At 39.7% G+C, this 12,356-nt stretch overlaps 1 protein-coding gene across 1 annotated transcript in view; it reads left to right on the forward strand.

Annotated features, from left to right (window-relative positions):
* TRPM3 (transient receptor potential cation channel subfamily M member 3) overlaps window positions 1-12,356 on the forward strand; it is a 286,642-nt gene that overhangs the window by 268,966 nt on the left and 5,320 nt on the right. The window contains exons 22-24 of the mRNA XM_066181327.1: window positions 4,030-4,180; window positions 4,735-4,934; window positions 6,068-6,200. Coding sequence (XP_066037424.1) covers window positions 4,030-4,180; window positions 4,735-4,934; window positions 6,068-6,200 — 484 coding nt within the window. The remainder of the gene's footprint in view (window positions 1-4,029; window positions 4,181-4,734; window positions 4,935-6,067; window positions 6,201-12,356) is intronic.

Raw genomic sequence — 12,356 nt, forward strand, 5'->3', positions numbered from 1 at the left:
ATGTTGTTAGACAAAGGTAGTGGATAAGATTTTTGTGCAGACAACAAACAATTTTGGAAGTCTCTCTGGGCTGGATTGCAACAGTATTCCCATATCTAGCATTCCTGATGTTGTAATTTGGATTCTATTTGGTCGGCTATTTTTAATGGGGGAAGGAGAGTAGGAGGAGGAAGAAAGCACTAGAGTGAACAAGAAAAATTCAGGGATTTACTATAAATTATTATTAAAATACCAGAAGATTGAAGAGACCATTCAAAGTCACGTTTAATGTGGCCTGGGGCAAGAAGCAACACAGAAGGTCAGGATGCTGTAGTTGAGGAAACTTTCTTGAAATAATGAGACACAGTTCAACTCCCTGGATATTTCTACTGGTGAAAAGAATAATTCTGTGAAATTCTAGGTTCACAGATTTTAGTATTTTCTTCACCAGTGAAGAAGAGAACAAGTTTAGGAAGGCCACTAATATTTTTGGTGTTTTGGGGGGAGGTTTTCAATATTTACCAGCCTGGTAAGCTGGTAGGGCTGCTTAGACATTTGATTCAGAAATGATAAAACACTTTCACATCCTTTGGGTTCATTGTGTGTCAAAATTGGAAGGTGCCTATATACTCATAAATAGGACAGTGAAAGTGCGTTAAAAATATCAAAACTTGAATTTTTTAAAAAGTTGTTTTTTGCTATTTGGTTGCACTTATATGCTTCCACTTCATTTAGAACTGTGAACATAGGAAAGCATTCCTCAGTTTCTTGTGAGTTCAAACAAATCAGCTTGCATTGTAAAAGTGGTATCCATTTTGACAGGAGAAGTTTTCATCAAAGGCAAAAGGCTATTCAGTGGCAGAGCTGTTCAATTATGCACTTCTGTCTCTTCATTATTTCCCATACCTGCTTTGGAAGGGTGCAGCTAGGGGGACAGTCATGATGCAGAAACTCATAAGTATTCTTTGCCAAGCCCTCCACCCAACAGTAAAAGTGAGCAGTGCCCATGTCATGACAGTAGTTACAGCAGGGAAACTAATTCTTCCTGAGCTCTGCCTCCATGTTAAGCCTGAAACCCACAGGGGCTTGAATTACTGTTGGGTTTTTTTGCAACTATTTCCTGGACAGGAAAGAGGAAGGGTTAGGTATCTAGCAGGAAAGGCCCATCAGGAAGCTGTAAGTGTGACTCAGGAAGGAAAAATAACCATGGAAAGAGATCATGAAAAAGGAAACAAGGGATGCAAAAAGTATGCATGTCTACAGGTGTCAGGATGCAGTGTTTGAAAGCTGAGTGGTGTTAATTCATATCTTTGAAATTAAAACTCCAACCATTTACTGTTTTCTAAAGCCTAAGCTCTCGACATAATGTCTGAACTGTATCAATGGCCTCTAGGTATCAGAGTTGCTGGCATTTTCAGTTACCTGAGACTGGCATATCGTTATGCTAACAATTTGCTTCAGTACAGCATTTTGCTAGAGTTAATTTGCTATTCTGTGGTTTGTGTTAGAGCAAGGCTATAATGTAAAATAGATGAGTCAAGTTTGCATATATGTTAATATTGTGCTTTGAAATATATTACAATATATAACTGCACATATTACAAAAATTACTTCATTTCTCCAAAAATAATTAAAATGTTCTAATGATGTTACACATGAAGGGTAACGCAGATTCCTCAGGGGTGAGGCAGAGCACACACCTTTATTTAATAGTGGGAGGAAAATCTTTGAAAATAAATGTCATAGTTTAAAGATGAAAGAAGATGTTCAATGATGTGCCATTGAACACAGATTTCTGCATTTTTGGACACACATCATATGTTTTCTTATGCAGCTGAAGATGTGACAATTAAGTGGTGGGTTAGCTCTCCAAAGTAAGGCAAGAAATGAGTATTCCCATGTTATTTAAAAACTGTATTTATAACAGAGCATGCAAAAGAGAAAAACTTTGGCAAAGCTTCAGGACAAGCTGGACAACAATAGGTGTATAGAATAGACTGTGGGAACATGTCTTCATAGGAAATCTAATTTGGCCATCACTGAGTGGCATAAACAAACAGATATTACCCAGTTGTAAGCAAGTAGAGCGGAAGAAATATTTTTTTTGTCTTCTTAACTGATTTTTTTTCCAGATTAAATGCTATGGGTTTTTTAGAAAAAAAATTGGAACCAGGATTGAAGCTGAGTTTTTGATCTCATTTATCAACTGTTTGAAAAATGCTTTTCAAAATTTTTCTCATTACTTCAAAGGATATTGTTTGTTCTGTTTTCAGCACAAAAAAGACAGCAGGTTTCATCAACTGATACTGTGGTTGTTCCATCACTGGTGAAATCCTGATGGGTTTTGGTTCTTTGTTGTATTGGACTTTGTACATCTGACTCAATACATGAGCAAGTTAATATTTCCACACAAACAGAGATGTAAGTTTCACATTGAGTGCTGACAGCAAGAGATACTGAATGGTGTAGTTTCTGCGGGGTGAAGGCTAAGAGCAGAGAGTCCCACACTCACAGCACCTCCCTGGCAGTATTTTGAATGTCTAAATGGAACCACTGCTTGGAGCACTGTGGAAATACGACTGCCTTAAAGTGATCTGCAAAGTGGTGCTTTCTGAGAAATGAAGAATTGCGTAGTCTCAGCCTGCTCCAGTAATAAAATGTGTTTTTGTAAATAGGAAGGACTGGTAACACCACGTGTCCAAACATAATGGAGTTGCTGGTAAAAAGCACTGTTGCTTGTATTTGTTTTTGTAATTTCTTTTTCGGTGAGTTAAATATTTTTGGAGACATCATATAGTCTTGTATCCCATATGGTTACAATATTTTTGTGGTAATAGGCTAGGAGCTATGTGTAGTGCCCAAAACAAAGTACCAAAATCACATGTTATGTAATATGATTGCCAGTACAGACATCCACAAGTGAATGTCAAGCTCAGCAAACCAATTTCAGAAGACCTTTTTAAAGATTAGGTTGGTACTGGAAATATGGATTTGTTGCCAAACAATGAAATTTTACGTATGACATCAGCAAACTTCATTTTCCATTAAGTCAGTACAAAACCCCTATTGATATCACTAGGAACTGAGCCAGTGGTGAGAACTTAGGAAAATCCTCACTAAAACTTTTTGATGGAGATGAGGGGAAGCTAGCTGTAGTGCTGTGCAAATTTTACTCAGATGGTTTGTATATGTGAGCTGCTGCTTCCATTATTTTCTTGAAGAGCTGATTATGAAGATTCAGAGAACCGCAAGGACTGAAGCTAGAGAGACATAAACTGAACCAAACCATGCTTGCAAAGGCAAATTACCCATCACTGTACATGATGGCATACTAAAACACAAGCAGGGAAAACTATTTCACCATGTTTTCTCTCCCCTTGCTTCAGTTCTACAACATTAATATCAAGAACATTTTGATTTCAATGTATTTGTGGAAGAAACAGGTGGCATCTCTGCTGCGTACATGTCCCTGTACCTAGTACAGTAAAGACTTGATAATCTCCCCCACTGTTTCTAGGCATGCAGTCAAGAGCCCTTTATAGCAGAAAGTCATTATGTGTATGTCCTAGAGGGGCTGGAGACAGTGCAGTGCACAGCAATAAATGCCTGCTTTTTAATTTACTTTCATGGACTTCCTTTTCCTTATTTATCACATCCCTCTCAATCAATAAAAAAAAGATAAGATTTTCACCATTAAAGAAATAATATGCAAGCTTTTTTGTGGGATTAAACAATTCAATAATTTCATTTTCACAGCCACTAGTTACCACCAGACTACCATACTATGTGTCCAAACAGGCAGCTTGCTCACACCAGGCATGTGTCCTGAGAGAAATATCTTGATACCCGCAGCACATAACAAACGTCTTGTAAAATCATTGGTACCAAGCATAAACGTCTGAGGGGAGAACGTCAATGCCATTGTTATTTGGAAGAGGCTGCCTTGGCAGGCAGGCCATTATAAATATCTAAATATTTCTGCAAAAACTAATGAAAAAAATAAGATTCATTCCCATTTTGTAATTTTTTGTTTTTAAATTTTGTTCCCAGCACCTTGCGGTCAAAATGAAACCAGAGAGGACGGCAAAATAATCCAGCTACCTCCCTGCAAGACAGGAGCATGGATCGTTCCTGCCATCATGGCCTGCTACCTCTTGGTAGCAAACATTCTTTTGGTGAATCTTCTCATTGCTGTTTTCAAGTGAGTGACACATTGCAAAGTATAGGCTTGGGGAGGATGCACATTGTTCACAGCCTATGAAGACTGCTGAGCTTTGGCTGAGAGACATTTTCCGATGATGTAAGGGGGAGAGGGAAAGAGGGAAAGAGGCTTATCTCCAGGAAACAAGGGAAATGCCAGGTTTTTCACATTGTGCTCATTTCCAAGAACAGACACACAGACACCTAATGGAAACCAGGGCAAAGAAGCCAAATAAGGTTCAGTTACAGTGTCATTCATTCAAAATAGGGAAAACAAGGGTAAAAATACATCCCCATATCAATGGGTTGTTGTAAGACTCAGGGGTTGTACAGCGCAGACATTTACAGTTGTAAGGTACTTTCAAAAGGCTGATTATCACTGTGCTTAGCGCAGGCACAAACTTACTCTTTTGTTCTGCTTCCTGTTTTTGTGACAATGAAACATTTGCGAGTGTTACTGAAATGTACCTAGTTTATGATGTTGTCATATCATCTTTGCCAAAGCACCCAAAGCCATTTTCAGTCTGATGTTATTTTCCTCTTCTTGCCTTCTAGCAACACATTTTTCGAAGTCAAATCTATATCGAACCAAGTTTGGAAGTTTCAAAGGTACCAGCTCATCATGACATTCCATGAAAGACCTGTTCTCCCACCGCCTCTGATCATTTTCAGCCACATGACGATGATATTTCAACACCTCTGCTGCAGATGGAAGAAGCATGAAAGTGACCCAGATGAGAGAGACTATGGATTGAGTAAGACTCAGATAATGCACAGAGGGAACTTTCCAGTGCCTTTCATAATGTCTAGTGTTTGACATGCATGAAGTCAAAGTCCAGCACCTTGATAGCCTTCCCAGCAAAGTAACAGTTTTTACATGCAAAAACCTTACCTGAATAAGTTAGTTTTACGTGATTTGCCCAGCCCTTCATTCTCCTTGCAATGTTAAGGAGGCTGTGTTTTTCTGGAACTCTTTGGGGTTGTTGCCCTGTTTGTTCTTTCAAAGTGAAGAGGTTTGTTTTGCTGTTACTAGAGGTCTGTTATTGCTGGAATTCTTCTCACTCCATCACACTTCCAGCTTTATTTTTGAAAATACAGAGTAAACAGCACATACTTCCCCTGAGCACACTTTTTGCCTGAATAAGCTTAGAGATGGTAAAAGGCAATTTGGTGGACACAGTCTCTCCTTGACTCTGACTAGACTGGAGGAGTAGTTTCTCAACATGCTTTAAATGAGGTCCATAACTATGAGGGAAAACCTGTCAAATTATTTTGATAACACTTTTGTCTTCTCTACCTAATTCTTCAAGGCAGAATGCCTCCATCTTGCCCAATGTGTATGCCAGAGGCAGGGAGCTAAGGGATGTGTATCTCTTCCCAGCATTAGCCCATGCCACAGCGTACTTCCCTGTGAAGAGGGAGCAGGAGTCCCATGTGGCACTGGAGATGCAACCACACAGCTCTCCTCCCATTCCCATCACACTGCTGCCTGCAGATGTCTGTTCTTGCCACATTGGACAGACCCCTGTGCTCTCAGACTTGTTCTTAGTAGTCTCCTAATCTCATTATATATCTGATCAGTTACAGGTCGACTTTGGCTTTCACCATCTGTTCAGGACCTGACCAGCAGAAGTGTTTAGATCTCATGTAATCAAAATATATTCACATTTGCTCAGCATTTGCTTGCTTAAGTGCTTCTGTCTCCAGAATTATATATAACTAAAGCCACTAATTAAGTAATTAACAGCATCTATCTGCTTTCATATCAAAATGCCACATACTTGCTCATGAGATTTTAGTCCATGAGTTTCATAAATAAGAATGTAGTTAGTTTCACATGTTAATATTTGCAAAATTCATTTTCCTTTTGTTTTTTTTTTTTGCACAGAACTTTTCATAACTGAGGATGAATTGAAAAAGGTCCATGACTTTGAAGAGCAGTGCATAGAAGAGTATTTCAGAGAAAAGGATGACAGATTCAACTCCTCCAATGATGAAAGAATCCGTGTCACTTCAGAAAGGTGTGGTTTTTTGTTCTCATAAGTTGATCTGGAAATGTGTTTCTGTCACCACACTCACTCTTTCTTTTTTTCTTGAAAAAGGAAATGAAATAGTTTTGGTAAGTCTTAATTAAAAAGTAAAGTGGTAAATGTAATGAATTTTCTGTTTTTCTGGGGGTTTTTTTGCTAAAGTAAATGTGTTCAAGGCCAAGCTAGATGGGGCTCTGAGAAGGTCTAGGGGAAGGTGTCCCTGCCCATGGCAGGAGGGTTGTAGCTGAATGATCTTTAAGGTCCCTTCCAACCCACATCATTGTATGATAAGTTTTGTGAAAGCGATCTTTTGTCCAGTTGTATTAAAGTATAAACGATGCAGTGGGAGGCAATGATTATGCTTGTATCCCAGTTCTTAAAGCAAAATTTCAGGGCACAAGTAGTCAGAACAAAATGGGAGAGTAAGTTAGAGTTGCTCAATGAAAACCATGATATTAGGGTTTGTCTGTGAGCCATTCAGATAAGAAGCAAGCCTTGTTTCAGGATTGCCTGGCTAGGTAAACTAGTTTCATTGGGATCAATAGCAACATGGATTTTAAATGGAACAAGACATTTCACTTATGGCAATGCACAAAGGAAAAAAGCAATACAGTACTTTAGTGGAAGTTGGTAGTCTTCAAATCCACCAGTCCTAAAATTCTCTAGGTCTGTTGAACCACTGTGGTGCTCATGTGCTTTCATGGAACACTGTTGAGCTCAGCTTAAAAGACAAGAGTTTGAGTTTGATTCATAGCACTTTTGCCAATAAATAGTTTAGGGTAATATCCTGTTAGATATTCATAAAATTAATGAGCCAGTGAACACCCCACTCCTGGAAAACTCCATTTTAATTTCAATAATAGAGGACAGGTGAGTTTTCATTTTCGTCAGTTACACAGATGTAGCACTCTTCTCCTCCTACATAAACTTCCAGCACTGCCTCTGATTCAGCTATGCCTAAACTATGTTTTCTGTAGGCAAGGAAACATGCTGTTAATTTGGTTTTGAAATAAATTCTATCCCAGAGCAGGAACAGAAGATATAATACCATTTAATTATCTGCATTACTGAAAATGGAAGCACTCCTAAAACGTACATTTTAGAAAAGGGTGTTAGAAGGGAAGTTGGTAAGGCATGGAATGGCTGCCTTGTGAAGGCAGTGATACATGCAGCCAAGTAATCCAGCATTACTGGGTCCAGAAGAGACAAATTCTATAGGTCTGCATAACTGTGAGTGTAAGAAAAGGGTGAGCAGAAATCAACTGCTTTCTGTCACACTCAGAACAAGGTATAGGGAAGTAACCAAATAATTCAGCAGGATCCCAGGTTCAAAATAAACAGAAAATAGGTGATGTCTTTTTTTAATGCAGTAAGTAGTGTAACAGAACAAATTTTTGAAAGATTATGAGGTCTAAAAGAAGCTGATGATGTGTAGAAGTTTAAGGCAGATTTTTGGAAGGAAACCTCCTAAGGGGGCCCTCCCTCCCCTCCCCCAACTGGTTCCGGGAAGAAAAAACCTCCTCTGAGAGAAGTGGAAAGAACTCTGTTTAATAAACAGACAAAGCACTCCCCAGCACAATAAATTTGACAATACCAAATGACAAGAACTTTGTGCCGCTCTGGAGAGATGACAGGATTAGAAAAGAAGTCCTTCCTGGAGGTGGTTGCTCTGTCTCAGTCCCTGTGGTGCTGGGAAATGCTGCGCAGGATGGATCTTGGTGGGTTCCAGGTGCGGGCCCCCACGGCACTCCCTCAAGTCCTCAGTCCAGAGAGATTTTAACAGTCCCAAGGGAAGACAAAAAAAAGAGGGGAAAAAAAACAGGAAAGAAAAAAAAAAAAGAAAAAAAAACCAGGAGGAGAGGAAAAAAAAAGTGAAGCTTCTCCTCCTCTGCTAGCTACTGCCTAACTAGCTAACTAACTACTGAAGAAAAAAAAAAAATCTCTCGGTCTGTTGCCGTGTGTTGCTGAATCCAACTCTCAAGGCCAGCCGGTGGAGGAAAGTTTCTGAAAACAAACCACACACCTCTCCCTTCCCCCTGCTCCCAGACCCAACACCAAAGGCACACAGGGCAATATCCAACAGAGACTCAACAGTAAATTGGGGATACAAACCTCAGAATGTCACCCCAGGACATGATGTCAGCTAAAAGGCTACATGCATTCAAACAAGACTTGACAAGCTTATGAAAGAGAAATCCAGTAAGGACTGCTAAATACATAGAGATCACGTTGAGCTCGTAAAATTCCTGAGCAAAAAATATTAAAGACTGAAGAACATGCAGGAGGAAGAATTATATATACTTCAAAGTAAGATAGTAGATAAATTGGTCTGTGGTCCAACTGAGTACCTTTTTTTTCTTGTGTTCTGATAGTCCAGTGGACACAGAACTGAACTGAAAAATCATAGATGCAGGTTCAAATCTCTAAGTATGGCTTTTCTTTTGGTGTCCAAGGAAGGAAGAGGTATATTTGAAGACCTGTAACTAAGAAGTTATCTAGCTAGGTCCTCCCCTACGTCATGCAAGTGCTTAGGTCCTTGAAATTGAAAACATAACTCTGCCTTTTCATTCTGTGCTGGCCCTATCTTATGGGAAAAGAGCCCTTATCTCTAATTTAAATGAAAAGGTTAAAGCACCTTGTTCCGGAGTGAAGTTCATGAATATGAATCCTAAATGAAGACAAATGCCTGAGCCTCCCTCACAGAGAAATACCTCTTTAAAAATCCATTTGCCTTACCCAACAGTTTAATGTGGAGACTAGTGTGCCCCACCTCTCTAAGAGAGATCCAGGCAGTGACCCTGTGGGGTACAGAGGTCACTCCCAGGCCCAAGCACACTAATAGCACTTTCAGCAATGACATCCCAGCTGAATGCAGTTCTTATTTCATAATAGGTCTGAGGAATATTTAAAAGATGCTTGAGGAATCAGGGCTATCTGAGTATCATACATAACACATTTTAGAAACAAAATACCTGGGTCTTTTACTTTGCTGGCCATCATGGCCAAGTCTTCTTAAATCTAAAATGCTTGTCTTGGTTCCAACCAGGATGGAGTTAATTTTTGCAGGAGAGTGTGGGAGGTTGCTGATGTTGTTTGATACCACCTTATGTCATTGCCAGGGGCAGGGCAAAAGGGACTGTTGCTTCTGAGGAGGAGGGATTCCTTCTGGTTGAGAAAACATGATAGATGGAACAGTCTGGTATTGTTTATTGTCAGGGCCTTTTCACCATAAATAATTTCTTCTTCTTCTTCTTCTTCTTCTTCTTCTTCTTCTTCTTCTAATTCTAATTCTAATTCTAATTCTAATTCTAATTCTAATTCTTTTTCTTCATCATCTTCTTCTTCCTCTCCTTCCACCTTTTGTTGTAATTTTGTTGCTATTACTGTGTATTATTTCTCTGCTATTTTCAGTAAGCTGTTCTTATCTCAAACTTCGCCTTTCGTGCCTCCAATTGGAGCAGGGGAGGGGAAGTGGCAGCATGGTTTCTAAATTGGGGAATACCATTCTTGAGCCATGACAACACTAAAATTATTTTTTGTAACCTGTGGAACATTCAAATATGTAAAATCCAGATTTGCACTTTAGAGTTTCTTTATAGAGTTATCATTGCACAAGTAACAAGATGCAGAGCAAAGAAAGCAGAGAAGATGCAAGACTACAGTTTCTTTTCCAATGCCCAGTCATTAGCCTGTAGTAGTAGGCCAAATATAATACCCAAGTTAAAAGCCATGAGATACCAGTTTAGTCGTGTCCAATTAAGTTGGCTTTATGTGGTGTAAAATTGAACCAGAAAGTCCCGCAAATTTGAGTGAAGTTCTTCCTAAAGACCTTCCATTCGCGAGAAGCTAAGCACGCTGTTAGGCTCAAGAAGAAAGTGTTGGGACAAATCCTGTGTGATAAAACTGGGCCTGGACCAGCCACTGCCTTCCCTCACCTCTGTGCATATGTGATAATGCTCCCCTCCTCTTGAGCAGCTCCTACTTGCAGCTGGGTTCATCAAAGTGCTCCAGGTCCTGCTAGGAGGAGGAACAGCTGCACACCCTGTATACAAAGCCCAGTGTACCTGGAAGCAGGAGTAGAGGGCTAGCACTGGAAGTGAAATGTAAGATGGGAACAGAGTCTTGCTTCAAGCCTCAGTGGGTCACAGAGACAGGTTAGGGGCTCAGGATATCAAAACAAGAAGAGATCCTGTTCACTGATACATTCACCTGGGTGTCAGTGAATTATTTCAGCTATGTAGTCAGTGGCTGTGCTGGGGCAGGACCACAGTGCCTTGTCTGACTCACCTGCAACAAGCTTCAGTTTATACTCTCACCTTGGAATAGTCCACCCTGGCATCCTGTGGGCTGGCCTCAGTTCAGGAATCTCCTTACTTCTCTTGTAACAAGGGACACCACAGATGTCTCCATATTTGATGTCACGAGACAGAATCCTTCCTTCACCTGATCACTTCATATTCAGAAATTAAAGGCATAGAACACTTGATGTTTTTCTTTCCTTGACCTCAAGTACTAAGCAACTCAGAGGAGTAGCTCTTGCTGGGAAAGCGGGAACTACAAAGTTTATTAAAGAAGCCCTGCTTCTTCTGACTTCTGATTCTGATGGGAAGAAAGAACTCCACTGTGTATTTAAATTCCTTCACAGAAAGTGGTCTAAATGAAGGTCAGTCCTTCTTAGTGTCAGATTTTGGCAACAGTTTAAATTTAAGGAATCCCTTTGGCAAGTTCTAATGATGGCAAATCAGATATATATTTATATTTATTTAAAAATGAATTATTTATTAAACAGACAAAAGATTACAGAAGAAAAATCCTAATCAGAATTAGTTACTCCACAGTTTATAACTAAAATAACTGCTAGTAAATTACAGCATGAAACAGTTCACTATATCAAGGTACTTAGCTATATTAAAGCTAGCAAAGGAAATAATATTGAATAGGACTTGAATGTAATTTACCACCAAAATTATGATAATGGACACAAATACCTTCACTTAACCCCTGGGGAATAACCACAAAGTTAGTAGGAACCTTCCTACTAACAGGAGAAACTCCAAACATTTCCAGGAAAATGTATACAAGATTTCTACTTTGTGATGGTTTTGTGTGGCTTTTATAGTTGTAAAGTGAAAAGTCAGAAATTCAGCCTATCTTGCCAGATGTCACTTCAACAGTAAGATTTTTATTGGCAGTTGGGAAATGCCAGACCAGTGACCATGGCACCAAAACACTCAGTGATTATACAAGATTATAGCCCATGAAATGCAAGACAGCTTGTCCTGTTTGAGTTATCTGACTGGCTAACAAACAACAGATAAGCTCTTGTGAGGGGTTAGATGCTCAGCTACAGTAGCCCACTAGCTGGGTTCTCACACAAACATGTGGAAGTAGCATCAGGTTACTGATACATATCAGATGAAGTTATGGACTAAGTGAAAAAATATAAAGCAGTACTAGGCTGCAAGGTGTTTCCCTTGAGTGCATTTATCAATGCATGCATGGTGAATCTCCTGGAGACCTGTGAGGAAAGCTAAGTTGGTAAAATTCACTTCACTGCAGTGGAAGAATCATGACCTTTTGTGGAGAATCTTCCTTTCTAATCACTGCATTGCATCTTGACCAGTACAAAGACATATGTAATATGATCAAAAAAGACTGCACTGTTTTTCTTCATCTGGCATGAAGCCACTGAAGCAATCACTTTAGTAAGCATTTGTTCCATGTGAACAGGTCTCAGATCTTTCATACCAGCAAAACCTCATGCTGATTTCAAAAGGAGCAGGGTCACATCATAATGGTATTCGTAAAGCAGATAAGCTGGCTAGAGCAGATATTATTATATCATCTTTGGTACTCTGTGGTATCCATTAGTACAGCACTTTATAATCTGCAGTGCAATTACACATACAGCATCCGTGTGGGTGATGACATAGCTATTATCTTGATTTCAGAGCTGGCAGGCTGACATGCACAGAAATAGCTTTGTGTTGGTAAAAAGGACTGACCCTACCAGGCCCACGCACACATGAAATAGACGGCCAGAAAGGTCTGTGACTCTGGTGGCGTCTCTCTGTGGTCATAAAGGGTTAAGTGGTCTTAGACTCCAGTGGGAATGCAGCCATGACAACCCAAATTCCTTAGCCAGGA

This window comes from Chamaea fasciata, unplaced genomic scaffold (assembly GCF_029207755.1).
Source record: "Chamaea fasciata isolate MVZ Bird 193981 ecotype frontalis unplaced genomic scaffold, bChaFas1.0.hap1 SCAF_4, whole genome shotgun sequence".
NCBI classification, from domain to species: Eukaryota; Metazoa; Chordata; class Aves; order Passeriformes; family Sylviidae; genus Chamaea; species Chamaea fasciata.